At 44.9% G+C, this 21,154-nt stretch overlaps 1 protein-coding gene across 4 annotated transcripts in view; it reads left to right on the plus strand.

The window, feature by feature from the left end:
• Positions 1-9,335: 9,335 nt before the first annotated feature.
• The window catches only part of ENTREP1 (endosomal transmembrane epsin interactor 1), a 31,677-nt gene continuing 19,858 nt past the window's right edge, over positions 9,336-21,154 (plus strand). For all 4 annotated transcript variants that reach the window (XM_053932433.1, XM_053932436.1, XM_053932434.1 and 1 more), the window contains exons 1-2: positions 9,336-9,602; positions 12,065-12,121. In XM_053932433.1, the coding sequence (XP_053788408.1) occupies positions 9,357-9,602; positions 12,065-12,121 (303 nt within the window). In that variant the 5' untranslated portion in view covers positions 9,336-9,356. The remainder of the gene's footprint in view (positions 9,603-12,064; positions 12,122-21,154) is intronic.

Genomic DNA, 21,154 nt, shown 5'->3' on the forward strand with positions numbered 1-21,154 from the left:
TTGTTGTAGGCGACTCTCTTCTGAGGGAAAAGAAGGCCTCAATATGCCAACTGGACCCATCCCACAGGGAAGTCTGCTGCCTCCCTGGTGCTCTGAGAAGGCACAGGAGTAATCCCTGGCAAAAGAAAATCCCTAATCTGGTATAACTCTCTGACTATTAGCCTCCATTATTTGTCCAAGTGAAGAGATTAAAGGACTATAAAAAAGACTTTGGGGCACTGGGGCTTTTGGTCAAAAAAGTAGGTTTTATTCTCCTGCATTACTTCAGTACCAGCACCAAATACTGAAAGGGATCAGGGAAAGCAGCCTGATTAATACGTGGCTTAGAGGCTGTTGCCATAGGTGGAATTTTCTGTTTTATTACCATGGGGTGGATTACACCAGGCCTGCTGGTGACAGGCAGCATCCATCTGTCTTGGAGAGGGAAAAGGATTATGGCCCATGAGTTGCCACAGCTAATTGAGAGGGCTTTAAACTATATTTGATAGGGAAAGGGGATACAGCACAGAACAGCAGTCTTAGGAAAGTGATTGTCCCACTGTACTAAGCATTGATGAGGCCACACCTTGAGTACTGTGTTCAGTTTTGGACTCCTCACTTCAGAAAAGAAAAATGAACTGCTGGACTGTTTCCAAAGAAGGACAACAGAGCTGATGAAGTAATGTCTTATGAAGAGGTTGTAATGAGGTGCAGGATGTCCTCTTCTGTCATGTTGCGAGTGAAAGGACTAGTGGAAATGGCCTTAAGTTGCACCAGGGGAGGGTCAACTTAGAAAATTTCTTTTTATTGAAAGAGGGCTCAGGTATTGGAATAAGTTGCCCAGCAAGGTGGTAGAGTCACCTCTGGAAGCATTCAAGAGGCATCTGGATGTGGCACTTGGGGATATGGTGTAAGAGTGGTTATAGTGGTGCTCTGTTGATGATTAGACTAGATGACATTCAAAGTCTCTTCCACCCTGGATGATTCTGTGTGATTCTGTGTGATTTATTAGAAAACTACATTTTTAATCAGAAATAACACTACTGTTTTTTCTGATTAAAAATCAGAAATACTTCATCTGTTCCAGCAAGTGGAGCACTGGTATGGAGTTCAGGCTAAGCATGAGAGCCTTTGCACTCAAAGATGCCTTTTCTGGCTAGGGCCAGCAGAGAGCACAAGGTCAGTTGGTATCGCTGCAGAGCTGGGCTTTGGAGTGGGTCTCTCTCCTCTACTTTCTGTCACTTTTCTTTTTCCTGGGGTGATACTGATGGCTACCCTCTGGGCTGTTTGCTCTCGTTCTTGCCTGAGTGAGGCTATTGGCCAGATGAACTCACCTCCTCTGGGAACACGTTCTTGCTATCCCAGGCCTGTAGGCTGAGTCACATCTACAGATGGCTCAGGTGTCTCTACCAGAGTGACCTTGGGAGCTTACAGCAGCCCACTTGATCAGTAAAGCCAACAAGGGTCCATGGCCATGAGGATGCAGCACAGCAGTCACACCTGTTTAGTTATGGTGTTTGCTGCTTGCTAAAAAACAGGTTGCAAAGCTACAACTTTTCCAGTGCATCCCATACAGTAGCATTCTCTCTGTTCAGAGTTACCTGTGGTAGGTATTTTGAAGGAATATTGGAAAAAACCATGACATATTTAATATGGGTTTTCCTTTCCTTCATCAACTGCCTTTAATATTTTTCCTGTCCTCTAAAGAGTATCAACCACTATAGAAACTGAATGCATCTGAAAACAAAGTTCAAAGAATATTATGCATAAACCTTTTTTCTATGTTTTGTTTTTTTTTCATTTTTTTCATTTTGGCTGGTTTTTGGTTTGGTTTTGCTTTGGTTTCATTTTGTTGTGGTTTTTTTTTTTTTTTCTTTTTTTTTTTTCTTTTACTTGAAATATCCCTGTAGTGTTCATATGAAGAGTGCTTTTGGTATTACCTACTTTTCCTATCCATAATCTGCTATATCTTTCTCTTTCTTCCTCCTCTTCTCTTAAAATACTAATATTTACATTCATGCATAAGGGTTTCTTTTTTCCTCTGCTAACTCTAACTGAATTAAGGAAACTTTATGTCTGACCTTTCAGGAGCCACTCTTGGCAGTCACACTCCCACCACCAGAGACTTTCACTTCTCGGATCAAAGCCCCTTTGCTGATAAGGGGCTGATAGGCATTATTGGAGTTTTCCTCATCTTGCATGAGGAATGCCTACCCAGTCTTTCACTCATGATTCCTCTATAAGCAAGACTCTGGTGTTTTTTCAGAACTTCTTCCATTGTCCTGTCTGCATGAGAAAGCACTACTACTGTTCTGATGGGACTTGCAGGGCTGGGGAGGAGTCCAGGCCTGGGGGCCTCCTCCCTGGGAGATTACTGTGACACCCATGGAGACCAGCTTCTGACATGCTGTGTTGGTCTGAATACCATGGAGATGGACATACCATTGTGATGTTACAGGGTAGTGGAAGTGGATCACTGGCACTGGATTGTGACATCACCATGTTGGTTGTCTCCTTGTGTCCCTTACTGTGTATATTTGGATGCTGCTAGAACCTGGCCTAGTCTAGATTATGCCTGGACTCCTGTTGAACACATCCACAAGGTCTGGAGGGTTAAACCAGGCTTTTTCCAGTGCTGCATGCTGCCATTGGCAGCTCTCAGTACCCATCCAGGAGCCCTGAATAGTGTTTCCCCAGCCCTGCCAGGTTCAGGCAGCTGGACACTGCAGAGGTGAGTTGTGCAGAGAAATGTTCCCCTGGGGTGGCCATAGAATGAGTGCTATGGGGAACTGGGAGGGTCCTTCTTGAAGGGCCTGAGCATTTCATCCTCCCCCTCCACATGGCAACTCATGACCACAGCATCCCCATTTTGCAGTGTTATGACACCTTTTGGGAGTGCCAGTGATGGGGAGTGTCTTCTCATTCTTAATTAGATCCAGACTGCCAAAAGTCATAGACAGAGCCACAGAAACAAAGTGGAACTGCCCTATCTGCCGTGATGCCTGAGATGACCTCACTTACATGATACTCTGTCTCCATCAGTTCTGCCTGGGTTGCATTATGCATTGGGCAGATATGCAAAGAGTGTGCCCACTCTGCAGAAAACTGATAGAGGCTGTCAGGCTTCCTGTGCAGACAGCTATATAGACTGTGTCTTCACAAGTTCTGAAGAATCAGTAAATGCCAGCAGCTGGACAGGAATAACTCTAGGACAGCTGGTTAAAAACAGCCCCTATGTGGAGTCCCGTTCTCGTGCTCAACGGGAGATACTATCCACAGCAGAGCGTGGGGGCACACAAACAAAGCCCGTGGGTGGCCTCCTGCCTAGAGTGTGGGCAGAACTTTTCCAAAGAGAAGAGCATCTCCTTGACCCTGTGGTGCCCTGGCTGCACCAGGAGCTGGAAACAAAGTATGGGGTTAGGTGGAGGATGGCAAGGATTGCAGAGAGCATCGTCCTGCATGCCGTGTCCCTTTGTGGTCCAGCTAGGAATGTCTTGGTTCACGTGCTGCAGGACTTCCTTGAGGAACATACAGAACCTCTGATCCATGGCCTCATCAGCATCATTGTGAATAAGTGCATGCAAGAGGTCCAAAGGCTGCTACATCCCCATGCTGTCTCACAGAACAATCCTGTATCCATCTCCAGAGGGATATTACCACTCCCCACCCAACCCCTGCCAGCAACTCTGCAGGCTCCAGTGAGGAGCACCAACCCAGCACATGGGAAGCTGTCCTCCACACCCTCCACCCATCTGCTCCCACCCCTGCAGAGCAGGAGGAGCTGAGGGAGGAGATGGTGGCAGAAGAACCTGCCAGAGAGGAGGCCGATAGCACTGTGGCCATCTCCTGTTGCATCCCGGAGTTTGGGTTTAGATTAGGGTTTTTAATTTATGTTAAAATAAGTCAAGTTCTGTAATCCAGCGTTTCCCCCGTATTGTTCCCCCCCGCGGTTTCTGGCCCCACGCTGCCTGCTGCCGGACCTTACCCCTGTGCCGCTCCTGTAACCACCCTGCCGTCCGGCCCCGGGAAACCCCGTGCTGGCCACCCCAATCCACACGATCCCGCTCAGCCCAAGGCTCGGTGCCCGCCCCTGCGGGGTTCTCTGGTTGGTCGCTGTTGCTGGCGTCACCGCCACGGCAGCCGCCCCTATTGGCCGGCAGGCCGTGGATCCTCTCGCCCCGCCCCTCCATAAAGCCCTATCCCGCCGGCACCCAGGTGCCATTTTCTCCCATGTGAGTGCCGGGAGCGGTTGCGTCTTTCCATCGAACCGCGCCGCGTGTGACCAATAAACCGTTCCTGCCAAGCACGGAGTAAATGGACAAATTCCTTACCTCTTTGCCGGATCCCTAGCGCACGGTAACAGAGGCTGGCCAGCCCACATGCCCGAGACACGGAGCCGTGTCCGGGAACCCGCGGCAGCAAACCCCGGCAGCACGTGGAAGCTACGCCACAGCCGGGCTCCCAAGAGCCGCGTGCAGCCAGGGAGAGCAAAAACCCACGCCGCAATCTCCCCCAGCCCTCAGGAGGAAAATCTTGCCCCACAGGCAGCCCCTGCCAGCAGCCCTGCAGGGTCCAGCATGGAGGAACAACCCAGCACACTAGAAGCTGTTCTCCACACCCTCCACCCATCGGCTCCCGTCCCTTCAGGGCAGGAGGAGCTGGAGCTAGCAGCAGCGGGAGGTCCCTCTGCCCAAGGCGACAGCTACAGCCCCTCCACTCCCAGCCAGGGTAGGGACCCCTTGCCCAGGAGGCCTCAGCGTTCCAGAAGGAAGAGGGCTGCCAGCCATGTGGACTCTCCGCAGCCTTGCAAGAGGCCACCCAATCAGCAGCAGTAACAGGGCTGCACTAAGTCTTTATTAAAGAAAAAAGGAATAAATTTCTATATCCCTGATAAGGTCTCTGGGTGCTGCTTTCTCTCCCCTCTCTTACTGTCTTTCCCCGAACCTGTGCACACTCATCAGTCAAGGGCCCTGGAGATCCAGGATGATACTGGGGGAGTGCCTCCTCCCATAGGAATCTCTACTGCAGCCACAGCAACAGAAGTATTGCCAAAAAATCCTGGAAAAGGAGTATTGCATTTGCAAAGGAGAATGTGCGAAATCAAGGCTGCTTGTGCCTGTGCCCAGATCACATGACCATGCTGCTCCCTGCATTGCATTTCATCTGCAGTTGAGGGGACAGATGGGCCCTGTACCTATCTCATCAGAAAGGCTTCTGGGAAAACAGGTCAGGGAGCTTCAGAGTGCAACTTCGCTGCATCCAAACACCACCCTGTAGGGATAACGAGAGCTCTATGACTGGTCATAGAACACTTTCAGAGAAGACTTGCTCTGACAAAAGAGAATGGTAGTTTTGAGGTAGTTTTGAAGAGCTGCACTTTTCATGAAGGAATGTTCTTCATTGAAGACTCTCCTCAATTGAGCCCCTGACTGATCCTCAGGAACTGTCCAATGACCTTCTTGTTAGAAAGTTTTTTCATGTAGGAAAGAGAGAAATTTTTAAAAGAGAAAAAGAGAAAAAGAGAAAAAGGAATTTTTTGCTAGGTAAGTTACAACTAGAGAAGAAGAAAGCCGTGATCAGAATCACAGAATCACTAGGTTGGAAGAGACCTTTAAGATCATCAAGTCCAACCCATGCCCTAACACCTCAATTAAATCGTGGCACTGAGTGCTACATCCAATCTTTTTTAAAAAACATCCAGGGATGGTGACTCCACCACCTCCCTGGGCAGATGATTCTAGTACTTTATCACCCTTTCTGCAAAAAACTGTTTCAAGAAGGGTATAGAAGCACTAACAGAAGCATATACAACTAAGGCAGACATGTCCAGCATGTTAATTTACTATTGCCTCCAAAACAAAAATGATGCCTCTAATCTATTTTATGCACACTGTGAGGAACTAGAATACTCAGATATTGCAGTCTCAGGTATTGGAATACTAGCAGCTCTACAGAACAGATTAGATTTCACAGAAACCCCAGGGCTTAAGTGGAAATAATCTAGGAAAGCAGGAAAAGGAAAGCATTCATTTTCCTCTATCAATGCAGATAACTTAAAAAGAAACACAGATGAGGCAGTAAGCTTGACATTAAGTAAGTGTGTTTGTAAAGAGGTGTTTCCAATTCATGGTAGGGTGACAGCAATAAGTAGAGTAACTTTTCAAGTCAATTAGGCTAGATCATGAAAGAGCTACTCCTAAACCCAGATGTTTTGGCAGCAGTCCACCCAATGGAGAAACTTCAGAGCAGGAAGGTTCACTTTTATGGGTAGTCAGTGGACACAGCTAAGCAATTGCAGAAAGGTGAACTGCAGTGCAGAAAAAAAAACCAAAACAAAACAAAAACCACCTGTCTGCTGGCTACTTCACAGCTCTGGACATGTGCTTTGTTCAGAAGTGTTAATGTGACCCCAAAGGACATATTTTCAAAGGCACTTGAAATCTGTGGCATTCAAAATATGGCATTCAAACCAACTGCTTAAATATCCTCAAAAAAAAAAAAAAAAAAGGGATCTTCAGTGAAAGTAGAATTGATATTCCATTACTTTTTCTTGTATTTTATTTTCACATTATATTTAGAAGCATAGGTAGAAGCTCCAGATAAGTATTATATTATCCCTGCTGAATGGAAGTGTGTATTGTATGTTCAGAGGCAACATAACACCTTGATGCTAACAGGAATAAGGAGCATGCCATTCCTCCTTGATAGAGGAATGCAAACTGTCATCACCCTCTTCCTGCCAGAGCTGGCTAAAAGTTTTCATGGGGTCTCAGCGCCAGTGCTTTGAGTAAAGAAAAAAGGAACAACTGTAGGGCCAGCTATGACTTAATAGAAGTCAACATTATCTGCATATGAATAAATGGGACAAATTCCTGCTCATATGCAGTGTTTTGAGAAAACAACCCAAAAATTATAATAAAAATTCTCTCACAATGTAAGATTTTTTATTATAATTTTACTTAATAAAATTCCAGCTTTTTGGATAGCATGAACATAACTTCTTCACTGAATTTGAACATGTATGTTTCTGTATGTTTAAGGAGAAATAAACACCACTGCCAGGGACTCTCACTATTAAAAATACAGAAGCTGAAATTTACTAGCCATACATCAATGCCTTAATGAAAATGACACAAATAGACCAGCTGACAAGTCTAATCAGAATACACTAAATTACTAACAGTGATTGGCTGTATTATAAATATTGCTTCCCTCTGCTAGAGAAAATATTTCAAAAATGAACCAGGTTAAACCAGACTGAAGAATAACATTAAAGAGTTAAGTTATGCCATGAACCATATAGACGTTAACAAAGGAGAGCAAGTCAGCTTAAGTCTTAAACAACTTCATTTTATAGACAAGTAGGAATGGAAAACATGCTGCTTTCCTGATCAGAAATTCCAATGGCTTATGTGGAGCAACTGTACAAGCAGCAATCTATTTCTCCCCATCAAGACAAATCAGCTTATTTCTTACAGCTCTGTTTTCTCTTACATATATATTCCCTTGTGTATATATTTTCAGGCATAAGTATGAACTTTCCCCACCTGCTGAACAAGAGGCAGCTGGAAAGCAACACCACGGAAAGGGACATGGGGGTTCTGGTTGATGATGAGCTGAACATGAGTCAGCAGCGCCCTGGCAGCCAGGAGGGGCAAGCGTGTCCTGGGGTGCATCAAGGACAGCATCGCCAGCCCGGCAAGGGAAGGATTGTCCCACTCTGCTCTGTGCGGGGGTCTCCTCACCTCAAGGCAATTTTGGGCACCACAAAAATATGTTAAACTGTTAAAGGGTGTCCAAGGAGGGCCATGAGGCTTGTGAAGGGTCTTAAGGAGAAGCCTTAGGAGGAGTGGCTGAAGTCACTTGGTTTGTTCAGCCTGGATAAAAGGCTGAACAACCTTAAACAACCTCCTCCTGAGGGGAGACCTCCTCACAATCTACAATTTTCTTGTAAGGGGAAGAGGAGGGCCAGGCATTGATCTCTTCTCTGTGGTGACCAGTGACAGGGCCCAAGGGAATGGCCTGAAGCTAGGGGTTTAGGTTAAATTCTAGAAAAATAAAAGTTGTGTTAGGGGTTTAGCTTATATTCTAGAAAAAGATTCTTCACACTAAGGGTGTGGGCACTGGAACAGGCTCCTCAGGGAAGTAGTCACAGCATCAAGCTTAACAGAGTTCAAGGAGCATTTGGACAATACATTCGAGCACATGGTGTGACACTTATGGATGTCCTGTGCAAGGCCAGGAGTTGGACTCAATGATCCTTGTGGATTCTTCCAACTCAGGATATTCTGTCGTTCTGTGAATTTTTTATTGGTAAGGAGCACTCCAAATACTGAATATTTTTGTTGAAAATAAAAAAACCCAAACCAAGAGATAAGGGTGCAACTCCAAAAGTCACTTCTGCACCTTTCTCTGAAAAGGACCAATGGCTGTTATCTGAGCCAATGACCCTTTTCAACATGCCTTATTTTCCTAAAGTACCAGCAGCTATATTTTTCATATTTCTTGAAGCCATGTCCAGAAAAACCAAACAGGTGTAAAATTGCTTTGGCTGAGCTGGAGAGCAGAACACACGGTTGAAATAAATTCCAGAGCCTCCTTCCTTGGAGTGCATCAAGTGGAGAAGGACAGACCACGGTAATGGCAAGATTTTCCATGGAAAACACGGAGAAAGAGTACTGGGGGAGAGTGGGTAGGGAGGGGAGAGAGAGGAAAGATATGAAAACTGACGGGTAAAGATTCCTTTGCCCCTGTCCCAGACAACATGGCATTGGCAAGCACCCAGGCACACTCATGCACATACAAGACACACGTCGTGCTGTCTGCCAAACCTCGTTCTCTCGTCGGGCTGGGCGCCAATGACGCGAAATGCAATCCAATGGCGTCCGCACCCTCCTCCCAGTAAAGAGTTATTTTAAAACTTTACGCATAGCACTCGCTAGCAACAGTGACCAGGGAGAAAAGGGCAAAGGAGAAGGGCACGGGAGGGAGCACAGGAATAAGAGGAGGAGTAAACCCTACCAAAGCTGCTGCAAAACAGCTGCAGCAGCATCAGAGGGGAGACCCGGGACGGGAAGGATGGCTCAGGGTCCGGGAGAATCGGAGACGGCGTCCGAGCTCCGGCGAAGCACCTTGCGCCGGGCTCGGCGCTGGCCGCGGCCCCGCCTGGCGCTGAGGGTGCGGCCAGGGCTGGTGTTCGCCGCAGGGGAGCGGAGCGGAGCCCGCACGGGTTGCGCGGCGGCGGCTTCGCCGCAGGAAGTCGGCGCCCGAGGGCGCTGGCACGGGGGTGGCGGTGGGGCAGCCCTGCTCGGGACGGCCCGCTTTCCGCAGCGGTCGCGCGCCGAGAGCCGCCGCCGGCACCCGTCGTGTCGTCGACGATGGTGCTGCCGGGGTCCTGCTGCTCTCTCCCGGGATTCGTCCCGCTTCCTCAGGCAGGGCCCCTCCGCCCGGCCGCGCCGCCGCGCCGCCGCCCGTGCCCCCTGCTGCTGTTCCGCTCGCTGTTCGGGCTGGCGCTGCTGCAGACCGGCCTGGGATGCGCCCTGATGGCTCTGTGCTTCGGGGCGCTGTCGCTGAGCAGCGCCCCGCAGGTGAAGAACGCGTGTCCCCTCTGGGCCGGCTCCTCGGTAAGTGACGGCTGCGGGCCGGGACACGCCGTGCTGGGGTCCGGCCGTGCGTGCTCGGCACCTGCGGGGCTGCTGTCCCGAGGGAAGTGTGGTCCCGCTCCTCCGCGATGGCTTGGAAACGGCCTCCGGGTAACGGAGTAACGGCTTTTTGCTGACAGCTTTGTAGGTTGTCTGCAGGAGCCCAACGAGATTACAGACGTCGAAACAAGCAAATAGGGGGTTTATTTCCTGACGTGCATTTTTGGGGGAAAAAAAATGTACTCGGTTATTTTGCGCTATCAGACACAGGATTTTCAAAAGTTGTTGTGTGTGTAGATGTTGCATGTTTGTGCTTTGGGTCTTTAATCGTAGGCATAATGTAGAGATAAATCAATGTTCCTGGGGAAAAAATGGATGGACTTAGCACAGTTTTGGAAGGAGTACTGAAAGAAGTTATTCCATCTCCTGTTGGGCCCTGCTTTAAACCACAGCTTTATAAATATGGAATATAGACAAGAGTTAATATTGCAGAAGCTAGGCAGCTTCTGCCTAAGTAAAAGTTAGTAAGTGTATCAGAGTCAGACTGATTGGTCCCAGTTTTTGGGCCCTCCAGCAATCAGCAAGTCATGTACTGGGATGGAACACTCAGCTCCTGCTGCCTGTGTGAACAGCATCAGCCTATCCTTCATTTTAAATATTTCAATTAAATTATCATGTTGTTCACCACCTGTAAAAATGCTCTCAGTGCAGTAGTTTAAGGATCAAGTCATTCCTGTTTATCTGTATAATGCGGTGTTCATCCCTGAAGGTACACAGTCCCTGGGGGTGAAGGAAATCTAGACTATCCAAATGTCTCTGTTTGGTATCTCTCTTGTGATCTTTCATCCTTTCTTTTTTTTTTTTTTTCATTCTTACTCTAGCTTAAAAGAAGTTTAAGTATATGTAACCAATGGACTTTCTTTGAATTCTGCACACAGAACTATGATTATACTTTTAAACTGCTTTAAAATTGCATGTGTAAGATAGAGGAATTCAGTGTTTTTAATAATCAAGAAGGGTGTTGGTTTTACTTGGGGCTTTTAAAATTATATTTCTGAAACAATAGTACATTCAGAAAAGTTACCAAAATACTGTTTGGGTGTAAAAATATAAGTGAAAATTTTAGCCAAGAAGCAACCTGGAAAAGCAGATGCCATTAAAAGCTGACTGATGTGTCTGGTTGGGTGCTTTTTGGTTTGGTTTTCTTTTGGTTATGGATGCTACATGCTGACTTGTGAGGAGCATGTCAGGAACATTTTGAGAAGGACTTTCTTTTCTTGTCTTTAACAGATGTAATGAAATAAATTTGTTGTCCTTAAGGAAAAAAAAAACAATTTACATTAGTATTGATGTACTTTGTTATAAAATCATGTGTCCATTTTGCAGTCAGAGAATTCAAAAAATATTTTGTTATGAAACTGCAGTTATGTATGTGGTTTTGCAACAGCAGTGATGATATCAGTAGGTGTTTTGGCCAAGTCATATATGCATGTTACGCTAGATTAGATTGATCATGTCAAGTGAATGAAGTTACAGAAGGGATTTATTAAAAATACTAGTGGATGACTTCCTGCTTGTTCCAGTCTTCCTGTTTCTTTTTTGGGTAGGAGCTCGGCTGGCTTAGTCACAACATCCATCAAGTTAAAAATACAGCTGCTGATTTAGGGGACGTACTGCGAAACTTATTTGCCTTTCTTTACAGGGTTCCTCTTCTTCTGTGAGAGAGTATTTGGGTGTGCTGTTTGTTTCAGTTCTACAGCAATTATTTATAGTTTCTTAATTGTTTGGTCCTGTAAGGTAAAGAAAGAATCATAAGGATCAGGTCTGTGATTTAGCAAGTTCGGTCTAAAAACTGCTGTTGCAGAAGGATGTGCTTTTATTTTAACTTCTTCCCTCATGTTGATACTGGCATTCATCTGATTAAATAGCAAAACTTTTCAGGGAGGTAGTGCTGGTGCTCTTTATTGATTTTGGTAGGGTTCAGGCTCTGGGTTTTAGTTCACCAAAATGGTCCGAAGTCAGCAAAAGGGAAGAAGGAAGTAGGCAATTAATGAAGTGCTGAGATGGTGATGGAGAGAAGGGAGGAAAAGGACAATATTTAGATTTGCCTAGCCATGTTGCAGAGAACAAATACTTAATTGGCTGAATGCAGATATTTAAGGCAAACATGGAGGTTGGAATTGCTGACATACTACTTGTCCCCATGCATGTTTTCTTGGAGGGAAAAATAAGAAATGAGCAAATTTAATTTGGTTGTTATTTCCATAGCATGTTCTTAGGAGCAAAGAACTCCATCAGCACAGGTATTGTCTGCTTTAAATTGCATCTTCGTATCTTCGCAGCATTGCTGTAGTGTTCCAAAGTACAGTAATAAAAACAGTGTAAATGGCATTTTATGAACAGTTCTTTGCTTCTTGATGACACTACATTTTTTTATGTTGTAGGCAGTCTTATGTGGAATCTTAGGGTTAACAACATGGAAGAGGCCAATGCGGCTTTTGGTAAGTATGGATTAGACTTTGTAAGGAAATAAAAAAAAGGAGCCAAATTTAATAGTCACTGGTAAAAAAATAATCGCCCCTTTCTCCTTTCAAAAAACTAATGTCGAGTCTTTCTTTTCAAATTGTAGAATCATAATTATTTAAAGAGAAGTCAAAGACCATGCAAAGCCATATTCTTTCCTGCATGGATGAAGTCCCAGTAAGGGCAAGAGTGGATCATGTCTGGAAAAATTGTTCATGTTATTTAAAGCACACATTTTATGGTTTTTTATGTATAAAAAGTGCTGGCTTAGAATAAGTAATTTAGTTCTCTGAGGCAGTACAGCTTAAACTGAAATGAAGGAGATGGCTTTAAATTCTGGCTTAGTTGTAGTGTTTTAGTTTTTGATAATGGATTTGAGAGCTAACTTAAGACCTTTGAGCAGGATCCAGTGCTAGTTTCATATACAGCTAACACTGTAACATTGCTGTGAGAGAAGTAGATTGATGTGCAGGGTGTGTAAGCTGTTTCTGCTTGTAAGTGAAATCTGAAGCTGTGTAGCTCTTAATGTCTCAGAGTTGGGATTTGAAAAAGAGTTGTGGAGTTGCTTTTGTTTGTGTGTGAGTTTGGGGAGTTTTTTCATTTGTTTTGTTGATTGGGGTTGTTTTTGTTTATTTGCTTGGAATTTTTTGCCTTACTGCCATTTCTGAAGACTTTTTTTGGGCCAAGGCAGTTGTTTAATTTTTCTGCAGCACTCTTTTGGGCTCCACATCAGTATCAGTGAGGAGTGCCAAGGATTAGATGTGTGAGCTATAGATAGAATCATAGAATCATAGATTCAGCAAGGTTGGAAGAGAAATTTGAAATCATCAAGTCCAACCGTCAGCCCAACACTGCTCCAAATCCCTAAACGATATCACCCAATGCCAGATCCAGATGCCTCTTGAACACGTCCAGGGATGGTGACTCCACCACCTCCCTAGTGCATCCTATTCCAAAGCATGACTACCCTAACAGCAAAAATGCTTTTTCTAGTATCTTATCTGACTCTCCCTTGTCTCAGCCTAAGGCCATTTCCTCTTGTCCTCTCACTGCAGGCACTGTAGTGGATACGGGCCCTGGCTCACCACAACCTCCTTACAGGGAGCTGCAAAAAGCAATGAGGTCCCCCCTGAGCCTCCTCTTCCTGAGGCTAAACAGCCCCAGCTCCCTCAGCTGTGCCTCATGAGAGATGTTCTTCAGTTCTTTCAGGAGCCTCGTTGCCCTTCAGTGGACAGGCTCCAGCCCCTCAGTCTCCCTTTTAAAGTGAGGGGCCCAGAACCAAGCACAGACTTGAGGTGAGGCCTCCCCAGTGCCTGGTACAGGGGCACGATCACTGCCCTTGTCCTGCTGGCCACGTTGTTCTAGACAGGCCAGGACGCCACTGGTCTTTTTGGCCACCTGGGCACACTGCTGGCTCATGTTCAGCTAGCTGTCAACCAGCACCCCCAACATCCATTGTTATTTCTCAGTGTACGTTGGTTAACACGGGCAAATTCTTTAGGAGTTTTGTGGATATAGAGAGGAGCCAGCTGTTAGAGACCCCCAATCTGGAAAGGCCATATTTTCATCAAGATAAATGTACATACTGCTGCCTAAGGCATGTACGGTACTCCTGTGTTAGTAGTGCCTGTGTTCTGTGCTGTTTCTATAGCATGTTGTCACTTTTTCACTCTTTAACGTTCTCGTTTGTATAAAGCTTATTTTCCTTTCCTAAATTTACTTAAATAGAAAGCACAAACTCTTCTTGATCCCTTCCTTTATTTTAAATGATCTTTAGTATGGTCACATGCTGAAGGAGATTGCCCTGGGATATTATGCAGCAGGAAAGTTTCTGATGTGAAATTGATAAAAGCTCTGAGCAGCTTGCCATGATTTCATAGCTGACCCTGCTTTTGAGCAGGAGATAACACTGGAGTCTTCCTCAGCTCTCTCACAGCCACAATTATTCTGTGACTATGTGATTCTATGAAACTGGGTTTTTTTTCTTATTTTTATGTGTGTTCTATAGAAGTTTGATTTTTGATAGCCATATTAGATCAGCCTTGACACTGGGAAGCATTTCTGCTAAAAGAGCAGTGAAACCCTGGAACAGGCTCCTAGAGATGTGTTTGATGCCCCAAGCTGTCAGTGTTCAAGAGGCATTTTGGACAATGCACTTAATACTGGGCTTTGATTTTTGGTGAGTCCTGAAGTGGTCAGACAGTTGAACTAGATAATTGTTGTAGGTCCCTTCCAACTGAAATACTCTATTCTATTGGAAAAATAACAATAAATAAACATTAAACTCTTATTGAGTGTAAGGAAATAATGCCTTAAACTAGCTACTGTTTTTCAAGGACAGATTGTTAGTTTCTGTGAAAATACTTATGTTGGGCTAAATATCTATTATGTCTACCCTCTAGTAACTTGAATGCTTTCTCTAGGGAGTTATGAAGATGCACTATTACATGAATTGTAAAAGCAAGCTTCCTAAATGTCTCAGGAAGGAGAATCATTACACAGTAATGACTTAGAATTATGACATTCATAAGGAAGACTAAAAAGTTCATTCAGAACTATAACAGATCCCTTTGTCAGTTGTGACTGTCCTCCTCTTACAACTCCTTATGTAAAGCCTTAGCACTTCCAGTGATGGGTTTCTCACAATCTGTGTTTGGGTTTTTGTGAAGGGTCAGGCTGTCATGGCTGCCACTTCAATCCAAGGCCTTGGTCATGGAGAAAACAACCAGACTGTAGGGTTTTTTTTCTGTGACAGCAAGATTCTTGTGCTGCTGATGCTTGCAGAAAGCACAGGGCTGCAGCGCTATGAGAAAGGAGCTGGGGATGGGCTGTGGTGTTTCAGCCACTCATGTTTTTCCTTGGAGGGGAGAAAGGAAGGGTAGTGCATTGGTTACAGATGTAGTGGACCTTTAGTAGCACCATCTGTAAAAAAACAGCCATGAAGAGGGATGGCTGTGATAAGACCTTTTAAAATGGAGAGCCATATTTGGGGTTTGCCACCCACACTGTTTTACAGCTGTATTAACAATGTGGGATGATACTAGATAAATAATATATCTCAGAAAGAGGGTACTGCAAAGCAAAATTAAGTCATATCTTTTGAAGGACATTTTTGCAAGGAAGGCCTAGCCTTGAGCAGTGCAGCTGCTGAGAAGTCTGGCTTCAATCCTTCCTTTGTTTTAGGTGTTTGAGGAATTTCCATTCTGGATATCAATTGTCAATCAGTTTTGGAAGTCAGCTTGTAATGCTTGTGCTTTGAAGCTGGTTTTTCTTTGAGGTAATGGTGATTTAACACTGCACTCAATGATCTTGGAAATGTTAATGATCCTATGTTTCTTCTTCTTTAGGACTGTCCAAATGTATTAATGTGGAAAGGAAAACTCACCATCACCTACCCCTCCAAGTTATTTGAGTATTGACTCTGAACTGTTCTGGGCTCAATGTTACCTTCCATGCATAGAATCCGGTTCCTTCCTCTCTTCTTCTAAGCTCCTTCCTTCCACACAGCTTTAAATCTTAGTTTTGCTTGAAGGAGCTTAAATTCTTTCAGAGAGTACATCAATTCTCCATTGTTATTTTGACTGTGTATGTTTTGAGGGTGGCTCATGTCTTTGACAGGTCATGCTTCCTGCTATAGCCTCTGTCCTTACTTATATGCCAGATTGGACTGATTTGAGTTTATCTTGCATTCCCAGGAGTTGCCAGGAGCTGTACATGCTTTGCTGAATGCAGAAGCCCTTACCTAATGAAGCATCCTTTCCTTTCAGTCATGCACAAATTAGTTACAACCCTGTAGAGTGCTTTTTAGGTGATTCTGTGATTGTGTTTTTTTCTGGTTTTGGGTTTTTTTAACCACCTGAAACAAAGACTTTAAGTATCTCTCTGGTGTCTGCTTGGTGCTTGAATTCTGCTGCTAAAGAGGAGACTTAGCTGTGATCGAATGAAAGGGAAAGGAGTGCCAGAGCATTCAACAAGACACCAGCCTGTTGTGCTGTGCAGAGTTTAACTGCTGCAGCTGTAAGTACTGGGGAGCAGTTTGGTACCTGCAAAATGCATGGGACCAAGAAGTCAATAGAACACATGCAGGCTGGTTGGATGTGATTCTGGCTTTTGGCTACATCAAGTACTGCATGCTTGTGTTGTTTGCTAGCATGGCAGCTTTTGTGTTCATACATGCCACTGTTTTCATGTAAAGCTTTGAGGATTTTGACAGAAAAGTCAGAGTTGCACATGCAGCATGAATCATTCAGTCTAGATTCTTCACATGTTTTACAGTGTGGTCACATAAGGATTTGAAATTTTTATTTGAAACACTTTTAACTTAAATGTGTTAATATTTTTGGTTTATGACAAATATTTACAGATCTTACTTTGGAAACAGGAAAGTTTATGGAATTCAGCTTTTATTTATAACCTGGAAATTTTTGAAGAATTTATTTGTGGTAAACCTTGTTTTTAATTGAAAATTTTTATCCAAAGAAAAATATATTCCAGAAAACTTTAAATAAAGATTTCTTAGGGCTGACTACTGCTATGATATCTGCACTTTGACAGATTTTCATTTAACTAAATTTAACTAAATTCTAAGAATTATAAGGATTTAACTAAAATTTAATGTATAGCTCAAGGTACTTCATTTGGGTAATGTTCTTAAATTTTAGCTCTCCTAGTAAGTTCACAATGAACTGTGAACAGAAGCTCCATATCATGTCCTTAACCCTGAAAACCAGTCTCTCCCTAGGCATGTGCTTTATGACAAGCAGTCATTTGACTTGTGAGAATTATTGTAGTAGTATCCTTTTTCCCTGGATTTTAGAAGTAAAATAGGTCAGTATTAACCTCTTTGCTCACACTCTAGACTCCAGCATTGTCAATAAGTAGTAATTATGCAAAGGTTTTAAAGTCAGTATAAGCAAATAGAAATATGCTTTAAAGTGTGGAAGTATGAAAAGCCATTAGAAGCTTATAACCATTTTTATGCTGGAGAAGCTTTTCTCTCACACATGGGGCGTTTTAGTGTTGCATTTAAAATATGTGATTTTTAATTAAATGAATTAGTTTGTCTTTTCTTGTGGGGCTTTCATTTGTTCACAGTTGTGAGTTTCCATATGGTACAACGAATAGCTCTCACAACTGACAGAAATCTAATAAGGTCCTATGAGTTTTAATTATTGCTGTTGCTGCTGTGCATGTGGACAATTAATAAACAGATGTACTCTTTTCTACAGGATGTTTATAAAGAATATACATAGGCTTAAACGGATATAAGAGTTGCTGATTGTGAAACAACTGTTTTTTCTTTCATTTAAGTGCCTCCTTGGGCATCAGTCCTGCACATGCATGTTCAAGTGAAAGCAGTTCCTCTCTGGCATTAGATACTTGCTTCAAAGGCAGCAGCAGCAGGACAACAAGGAGCTTTCCCCTGCAGAAATAAAGATTGTGTCAGAGCTTTAGTATGCAAATATATGCTTCCTTGGAGTCCTCAAAAAGCATGATGATGCTTTTTTACCTGAAAGAGATCATACATGCAAGACATTAGCAAACATGAATAGAATGCACTTCACTTTCATGTAGTTTAATTCATATGAAGGTTCCTCACGGCTTTCTGCAGCTGTTCACAGTCCATGTGTATCTAATGCTCTGAATATGGAGCTGTGAGCCAAACTGAGGCCATAATTTGAGTTGCTTCCATTTCTCTAACTGCAGTCAAGTCCAGTTGCGTGCCGCCCCGGACCGTGTCCTGTAGGGTGGCCCACGGGGTTGGCAATGTTACCGTCCCAGGTCCCACAAACCAATCTCCCAGCCGACCAGTTGACAGTGCCCAGATGAAGTAATCTGTGGCATTAGCTTTCGTTCTCCCCGGCTGCATGCAGTAATCCTCTTCGCCAGGAACAAACGGGAGTGCACTCCATGTAGAGTTCCAACTGGGTTTATTTGCAGGCTGAGTAGAGGGTCCACAGGGGTAGGATGAAGGTAGGCTGGAAGGGAGGCAGGTGAAGCAGGAGGGAGACAAACCACAGGAGGAGGGATCCAGGGATGGAGCACCGACTGACAGCAGAAACTGTGGCCGGAGCTGAAAGCTGACAGCCGAGCGTCTGCTGAGAATCCCGGCGAGGGGGGCGGGGGGTGGGTACAAAGTATATAAACTGGGGGAAGGTAGGAGGGGACAGGGTACAATTAACCAATGGGGACAGGGGTAGAAGGAGGAGTTGAGGTGGGATTATATACATTTAACCAATGGTGTAACATGAGGGGAGTGACTGTAACACAGGAGCCAATGGGGGAACGGGAAGATAGAACTTTCTGGGCTATGGGAGTGAGTCCCGGGTGACTGGCAGGTAGCTATTAATATGCGGGAGCAGGGAGCTTCGGGAAATCGACACAGTTAAACAAAAGTATCCTCCCAAGTCATCCCAGGCCTGTTACCCTCAACACCGACCCCCACATCTACCCCCTTTTTATTAATTAAATAAACGTCCCCCAAAGTTTTATTGACGGCTCTCTGGAAGCATTTCAGTGCCAGTATCACAATGAAGACTATGATGAGGATCCACAGCAGTCCTTTGATGATAGATGCAGCCCATCCTGGGATTCCCCATTTTGCCAGCAGTCGGTTGGTAGAGTCCACAGCCACGCTCTCTGTTTGGAGGGTCTTGACTTGGTCTCGGATTTGTTGGATATTTGTCTGGATCGACACGCTCTTGGATGATAAGTTGAAGCAGCATATTCCGGCGAAGTCCTCACAGCCATGGCCATGGGCAAACAGTAAAAAGTCAATGGCTCCCCAGTTTTGAAGTGTTGCGTGCCTGGTGGTTTCCTCGTCCACCAACAGATCGGAAAGTGCGGTGGATGTGGCATTGGCCTGCTTACTCAGCCAACACCCCAGGTGTGAAAGCTCACTTAGTGCCTTTGCTGCTGCGTACGAAGGTAGAAAGATTGATGCAGCAACCCTTTTGGCTTTGTTCCAGTTATAAATTTGGGAATCACAATTTGGGTCGAATTCAGCTTAGGATCTTTTTGATGGGCCAATTGATTCTCTTTCTTCCAATTCATAATTTGAGTCTTGTTGGGGGGCCCACACCCTGTCACCGCAGATAAGGAAGACCCCCACTAGGGAGCACCCTGGGAACTGAGGAGGACTTGGATACGGTATTGCTGGTATAGTTGTACCAATTTGCTGCATTGTATCTCTGGTCATGGGGAGATACATCCTTTCTATTAACTTCATGTGAGCCAACTGGGTGGGATTTGGTTATCTCTGCCCAATCTTGCTGTGTGGGTTGGTAAAAGAACCTCACACAGAATGTAGCTTGCGAGGAGCCCAGTAGGTCCCATTCCTGAGGCTCCTGTGGTGCGTGTGGCAGAATCCGTGTGCACTTGTCCCAAGTGTCCACAGGGTTAGGTTTCTTACCTGGGGTAGGGGTAGGGGTAGTCTTTGGGTGACAGGGGTATTCCCACCAGGCAAGTGGACAGCGGTCATCGACACTTCCCATGGCCAGGCAAAAGTTGTCTTGTTCTAAAGACTTCACCAGCGTGACCCAGATGTTCTCACGTGGCTGCGGCACAATCCATCCTGCTGCTGCTTGGATGACAACGAGGATGGTGATAGTGGTCACTGGGGGCATCCCTCTGGGCACTGCTGGGACAGCTGGAGCTGTGGTCTCATTCTGGTTTTTGAAGGGTGGAAAAGACATGTATTACAAAATGCATTAGTGCAGTACGAAATCTCGCTTTTCCCCCCATCTCCTCATCCTTTTTTCCTCTCTTTTCCTCCATCTCCTCCCCCTTCTTTAATAAAATAGTAGTAACGAAAAGAAAAGGTAAGTAGGGAAAATAGGGTTGGGATTACAGGGTTTAGGGTAAGGGATTTTAGGGAAGAGGTAAGAGGGAAAAGGTGGAGGGATCCAGGGTGAGGGAACAAAGGGATTGGGGTCCTGACAGTGTGGTGGGAAATATCTTCTGGTAATCAAAACCCTGGCAGTGAGGTTGGGTGTCTTCTTTTTCCTCTGCCGCCAGGCCACTGCGTCATCTGGAACATCTTATGTGGTCGTGTTAGGTGATGCAACCGTGGGTGCTTCTTCTTCTGGTGACATGTCCAAGTATGGTTTTATGAATTTGCTGGGGATCCATCTTGGGCCAGCCTCTGTTGAAATACAACCATACACTCTCCCCCAAGTTATCAAAGGGTATGGTCCTTTTATGTCTTTGGACTCGGGGTCCCTGAACAACACCGGTGGTCTTTCTTTCAACTGCACGTAGGTATTATTATGGAAGTGGTGCAGTTACTTAGACTCTGCACTTACTCTGCCTCTCAAGGCATCCCAGGGCTGTTACCCTCAACACTAACCCCCACATCCAGTTACATCTGTTTATTTTTTTAAATACCATGTTTGCCTTTCTCTATTTTTTCCTAAATTGAGATGTACTTCTCTCCTCTGGGTAGGATCTTCTGTCACTGGGATAAAGTGTAACCCCTGTTTTTACTTGTAGGTGAGTAGTGATGGAGAAGATGTTTAAATTTGCATCTGCAGGAGAATATAAGTAACTAAATAAGCTGACAGAATACATGTTAGATTGGACAGTGAGTGACTGAATAAGTGGGCACAGAGGGTTGTGATCAATGGTGAAAGCTGAGCCAGCCAAGGACCAGGGGTGAACCTGAAGGGTCGAAACTGAGGGGCCAGTACCACTGAAGTGAGTGCTCTGCGCAGTGGATCTGAGTGTACTCTCAGCACAGGCGATGCCAAACTGGGAGGAATGGCTGATATGCTAAATATAGCCATTTGGAATGACTTGAACAGGCTGAAGATTGCATTGAAAGGAATCCCTTGAAGTTCAACAATGGGGAATGCAAAGTCCTGCCTCTGCAGGGAAATTATCCTATCACATAGGTGGGAACAACATGGTGGAAAGCAGCTCTGCAAAGAAAAACCTGGGGATTGTGGTGGACAACAAACTGTCCATGAGATAGCAAAGTGCTCTTGTGGCAGAGAAGACTACTGGTGTCCTGG

This window comes from Vidua chalybeata, chromosome Z (genome assembly GCF_026979565.1).
Source record: "Vidua chalybeata isolate OUT-0048 chromosome Z, bVidCha1 merged haplotype, whole genome shotgun sequence".
Taxonomy (NCBI): Eukaryota; Metazoa; Chordata; class Aves; order Passeriformes; family Viduidae; genus Vidua; species Vidua chalybeata.